The 6,000-nt window shown below is 37.7% G+C and overlaps 1 protein-coding gene across 1 annotated transcript in view; it reads left to right on the top strand.

Annotated features, from left to right (window-relative positions):
• The first annotated feature begins 621 nt into the window (after positions 1-621).
• Positions 622-6,000, top strand: part of LOC125239631 (gastrula zinc finger protein XlCGF52.1-like) — a 49,408-nt gene continuing 44,029 nt past the window's right edge. Inside the window, exon 1 of the mRNA XM_048147249.1 lies at positions 622-808. Within this exon, the coding sequence (XP_048003206.1) occupies positions 680-808 (129 nt within the window). The 5' untranslated portion in view covers positions 622-679. The remainder of the gene's footprint in view (positions 809-6,000) is intronic.

The raw sequence follows: 6,000 nt of genomic DNA, 5'->3' as shown, positions 1-6,000 counted from the left end.
TAAAAGTTAACAGCGAAATCTATAAATAATAATGAATAACACCATAAAAATGAGTAAAGTAAGTGCTGTAAATTAATTAGATTTAATAAAAAAGAAACCATATTATCAATGTGTTGCCAGCTCCAATTTTTTTGAAATTGCCACGTTTTTTCGGGCTCAACCTTCATTAGCCAGACGTGAGCCAGACTCTAAAAATTCATAATCTTAGAAAAGATTTGTATGCAAACTGACACTGACAGATCTGTCAGTGTCAGTTTGCAATTGCATACAAATCTTTTTTAAGATTATGAATTTTTAAGACTGTCTGTTGCCGGCCTATAAAAGATTTTGTATGCAATCTTGGTTCAATCTGAAAATTCTGTCAGTTTGAGCTGACAGTTGCATACAATTTTTTTTTAGATTATAAATTTTTCAGACTGTCTGTGGCGTGCCTTCAAATAAAATAATATTAAAGTTAAAGTCGTAGTTTCGTCTTTTTTCTACAATATAGTTATTAATTCTGTAGACGTATGAGCCAAACGCAAAAAACCGATACCGCTAACCTGGCGTTTCGCATCCCTAGTCAGCAAAAAACACAAGCGTCACTGTCACATTTCTTGTTATTGTTATTACCGAGTGAGGTGTGAGTAATAAAATCCCCAAGAACAGCATTCTTGGGGATTTTATTATTTTGTTCGTGATGGGGCCGCTGACCCCGTGTGGCTGCTGCCTGCTGCGCGCCGCGGACAAGGAGCTGCAGGCGCCGTACACCCGGCTCGGCGCGACCGAGGTCTACGCCTACATGCTCCGAGAATGCTTCGGCATTCACGTAAGAGTTTGTTGAAATGATTTAGGTTTAGTTTTGTAGAATAACAACGTTACGTTTTTAACTTTACAGACAATCAGAATACAAAGTCCCAAAGTTTTTAAACGAAATTACATTTTGTCTGATATCACATATAGACTTGGCTCCGCAATGTTACCTATAAAATAATAGCAAATTGGGCAGAATTTTTTGTATCAGAGCCGAAGAGAGTACAATGATGAATATGTCGCTCTAAATAAGGATATTACAACATCACAAATGCAATTACTCATGCTTAAAAATGCTGAAATTTCGATCTATAAATCCAGTTTGGTAAAATAAATCAAAAACGAATGACGTGATATAATGGACACCCCTTAAGCTAGCAAAACAATTATAACTAATGAATGAGGACTTCCGGTACGGGTGCCATCTTAGCGGTATTGTGTCGTGAATAATTTCTTCTTTTGCTCATAATGTTGTTTAAAGTAATATTGATAGCTTATTATGCAGTAAACTAATGTTATAAAGAGAAGCTGATGAAGAATTAATCTCGAAACGCGTTTAGCCCCTTTTTTGTCATCAACGGCCGATAGTCCACATGCCCTTGCAAAATCTAGTTATCAATTTACAAGTGCCAACTACCGAACGACGTCATACTTACCGTACCAAAATCTAAAACAAGTAGCTTATATCACCTTGACACTGGCAAAATAGTCCCACCAATGGGACTGAGGCCATGAATGAAAAAAAAAAAACTAATGAATGAATTACACGATACACTAAGAAGAAAAAAATCAATTTTGTTACACTGTTTAGTTAATCTGAATTACAATTAATTGTAGAGTTTGTTTTTAGATGGAAATAATTACACTTGCTCATAATTATATGGGTGCGTCCCACGAGATATAACGTTAATATATATAATTTCATGTTACTAACGTTCAGCAGCAATAATGAACGTTAGATATAACACCAACATCAATACTTTTGTAAGAAATAACACTGAATTGCCATAATATTAGTTTTACATAACGTTTTTTAATATAACGTTTACGTTACTTAATATCAGTTTATATACCATACACTACGTATACCGTTCACCATGCATAACATTTCTTAATATAATGTTTAAATTAGCTAATTTCAGTTTATATACCATACACTAAGTATACCGTCCACCATAAATAACATTACTTAATATAACGATTATGTTAGCTTAATATCAGTTTATACCATACCGTTCTCCATATATTATAACATTTAACTGTTGCTAAGAAAGTAGGTTTAGGTTAGGTTAGAACTGCGACCCCCACACAAAACTGTTGCTAAGAAAGTAGGTTTAGGTTAGGTTAGAACTGCGACCCCCATACAAAACTGTTGCTAAGAGAGTAGGTTTAGGTTAGGTTAGAACTGCGACCCCCACACAAAACTGTTGCTAAGAAAGTAGGTTTAGGTTAGGTTAGAACTGCGACCCCCACACAAAACTGTTGCTAAGAAAGTGGGTTTAGGTTAGGTTAGAACTGCGACCCCCATACAAAACTGTTGCTAAAAGAGTAGGTTTAGGTTAGGTTAGAACTGCGACCCCCACACAAAACTGTTGCTAAGAAAGTAGGTTTAGGTTAGGTTAGAACTGCGACCCCCATACAAAACTGTTGCTAAGATAGTAGGTTTAGGTTAGGTTTTAGAACTGCGACCCCCACATAAAACTGTTGCTAAGAAAGTAGGTTTAGTTTAGGTTAGGTTAGAACTGCGACCCCCATACAAAACTGTTGTTAAGAGAGTAGGTTTAGGTTAGGTTAGAACTGCGACCCCCACACAAAACTGTTGCTAAGAAAGTAGGTTTAGGTTAGGTTAGAACTGCGACCCCCATACAAAACTGTTGATAAGAAAGTGGGTTAGGTTAGGTTATTATGCATTTAAAATCTTACACACAGAATGAACATTACGCCTTTTGAAGTTAGATTAATTGAAAAATATATGTTATTAATATTAGGTATCCCAAACGTTATAAACATAGATCTTAGATATTATGAACATTACACCTTTTGATGTTAGAATAATTGATTAATATGTGTTATAAATATTAGGTATCCTTAACGTTATATACATTAATCTTTATATACACTGATATTATAGAGAATAAGCATTATCCACTTCGAAATTAGATGATTTGCTATTATCGATTTTGAGCATTATAACCAGTGAACGTTATGCTGAACAAGCTGTTAAGTTGTTTTAGAACGCAGCCAATCTTTTTTTTTTTTTTATCCGTCGCCTCTGGCGCCTTTTTACTTGTCATCTGTCACTTGCTTGTCAATTGCTGTGAAATATACCGTTAGTCAAGAATGCTAGTTTTCTTTCTCTAAAATCTCCGAATAAAACCACGAATAATCCTTCATGGTAGCAGAGCGTGGTTCAAGATCAGTAATTGAAGGAAAATCCGAAGTATTTCAAGAAAAACAAGAATATATATTGTTCGTACAGTACGACGAAACAGTCGCCGGGCATATCGTCTGCAGATCGTCGTAATACAACGAAACAGCTATTATACCGATAATTGAACATCAATATGGGCACAAACTTGTTCAATTTAGAGAAATTGACAGGCCGGGACAACTTTGCTACCTGGAAATTTAGTATGAGGACGTACCTGGAACATGAAGATCTTTGGGAGTGTGTGAAACCAAGTGACGACAAGAAAGCCATAGACGCCAAAAAGGACATGAAAGCCAAAGCGAAATTGATTCTGCTGTTGGATCCTCAGAATTATATTCATGTACAAGATTGCAAAACGTCAAAAGAAGTGTGGGCAAATCTAAAAAAGGCCTTTGATGACAATGGTTTGACAAGGAAAGTGGGTTTGCTGAAGGACTTGGTGAACACATCTTTAGAATCAAGCAATAGTGTTGAAGATTATATCAATAAGATTATGACAACCGCTCACAAACTTCGCAATATAGGGTTCGATGTAAACGACGAGTGGCTGGGCACACTAATGCTAGCTGGTTTACCAGAAGTCTACATGCCTATGATAATGGGACTCGAAAGTTCAGGTGTAACAATTAGTGCTGATCTTGTGAAAACAAAACTTTTACAAGAAATTAAATCTACAGACTCAGGCGCTGCCTTGTACACAAACTTTAAGAAGACTAAACAGGACCAACCTAGCAAACCGAAGGGTCCTAGATGTTACAGCTGCAATAAGCATGGCCATTATGCTAAGTTCTGCAAGAATCCTAAGAAAACAACACACAAACAGCATAAGAATGGAGATAGTACAAATTTTGTGGCAGCGTTTTCTGCATCATTGGGAGGTGAAGATAGTAATAAGTGGTTTATCGACTCAGGAGCTTCGAAGACCATGACAGCAAGGAAGGACTTAATGTATAACTTAAGTAAGCCACCATTTGATTCAATCACTGTGGCTAACAAAGAAACATTACCTATATTAGGAAACGGGTGTGTTAACGTCAAGTTAAGCAAAGGCGGGATTCTTCAGTTGAAAGACGTCTTATATGCCCCTGGACTTGCCTCCAATTTGATATCAGTGAGCAGTATTACAAAGAATGGTTATGAAGTTAGATTTTTTGAAAAAGGGTGCCATGTTTTGGATGCAAAAGGGAAGATCATCTGTTCAGGAACGCAGATAAACAGGCTCTATTTGCTAGATACAGCAAATACCATTGAAACTGCTCAATTTACCACAGCCAGAGGTAACGTTGATAATACCTTTTTATGGCATTTAAGAATGTCACATTTAAATGTATCAGATGTCAACAAGCTGCCTACTGCTGCCGAAGGTGTGATTATTGAAACAAAAAGTGACAGTATCAGATGTACTCACTGTGCCGAAGGAAAACAGACAAGACTGCCGTTCAACAAGGTGGGTTCCAGAGCCAAACAGCCCCTCGAGCTGATACATTCTGACTTATGTGGGCCAATGGAGCACCTGTCAGTCTCAGGTATGAAATATTTTATCACTTTTGTAGATGACTACACTCGTATGTTTCATGTGTATTTTTTGAAAGATAAATTGAATATTTTAGAAGTGTTTAAAGATTTCAAGGCTAGAGTTGAACTACAGCTTGAAAGAAAGATTAAGATGATTCGCACCGATGGAGGCAAAGAGTACTGCAATAATAATTTTGAAAAATATTTAAGTAGTAATGGTATCATCCATCAGACCACGACACCCTACACCGCTGAACATAATGGATTGGCAGAACGCGGAAACCGCACACTCGTAGAACGGGCAAGGTGTATGCTATTTTATGCCAAATTAGAGCCAAGGTATTGGGCCGAAGCCATAGCCACAGCTGCCTATATCACAAATCGCTCCCCGTCCAGGAGCCTGGAAGGTAGAACTCCTTATGAAATGTGGTATGGGCGTAAACCTAACTTGTCCCATATTAGAATATTTGGCACGGAGGCTATGGTCCATATACCCAAGCAGAAAAGACAAAAATGGGACAAGAAATCTATAAAGTTAATACTCGTGGGATACTGTGAAGACTCAAAAGGATACCGGCTACTAGATCCAACCAGTAGAAAAATCATAAAGAGCAGGGATTGTATTTTTCATGAAAATTATCAATATATTTATGAAAACACTGTTTCAGTTGACATCCATGAAGAAAACCTGCCGTCAGTCAGCTCCAGTACTGTTCCCGAGGAAAAGGAGAGTCCAGGGACCAGCAACGACAGCGCTAAAGCTGGCACCGAAGACCAATCGAGTTCCATGAGGGTCATCGGTACACCTTGCAGCGAAGGTAAGGCAAAAGAGCCTATTGAGGATAGTAACAGTGAAGACTCTAGTACTGAATATCAAACTGATACAGATGATCTTGATGAGACCTACTATCCCCCTGTAAAAACCAGTTTGCCGCAAACCCAAGATACGAAAATGAATCTGAGGCCCCGTAAAAGACAAAAGGAAAATAGTCTATTCTGTTTATTTACTAATTTATCTGATCCACAGTCAGTAGAAGAAGCCATGTCGTCCCCACACGCTGCTGAATGGAAAAAGGCCATGGACGAAGAGTATAGCTCCTTAATGAAGAACAACACATGGAGCTTGACTGAACTTCCAACCAATAAGAAAGCCTTACCCTCCAAATGGGTGTTCAAAACCAAAACTGACCAAGCTGGAAAAGTTACACGTTTTAAGGCCAGACTTGTCATAAAAGGATTTGCTCAAAGGAAAGGGATAGACT

This window comes from Leguminivora glycinivorella, chromosome 26 (assembly GCF_023078275.1).
Source record: "Leguminivora glycinivorella isolate SPB_JAAS2020 chromosome 26, LegGlyc_1.1, whole genome shotgun sequence".
Taxonomy (NCBI): Eukaryota; Metazoa; Arthropoda; class Insecta; order Lepidoptera; family Tortricidae; genus Leguminivora; species Leguminivora glycinivorella.
The sequence above is the reverse complement of the archived record's forward strand: the minus strand, read 5'-3'. Positions and strand labels throughout refer to the sequence as shown.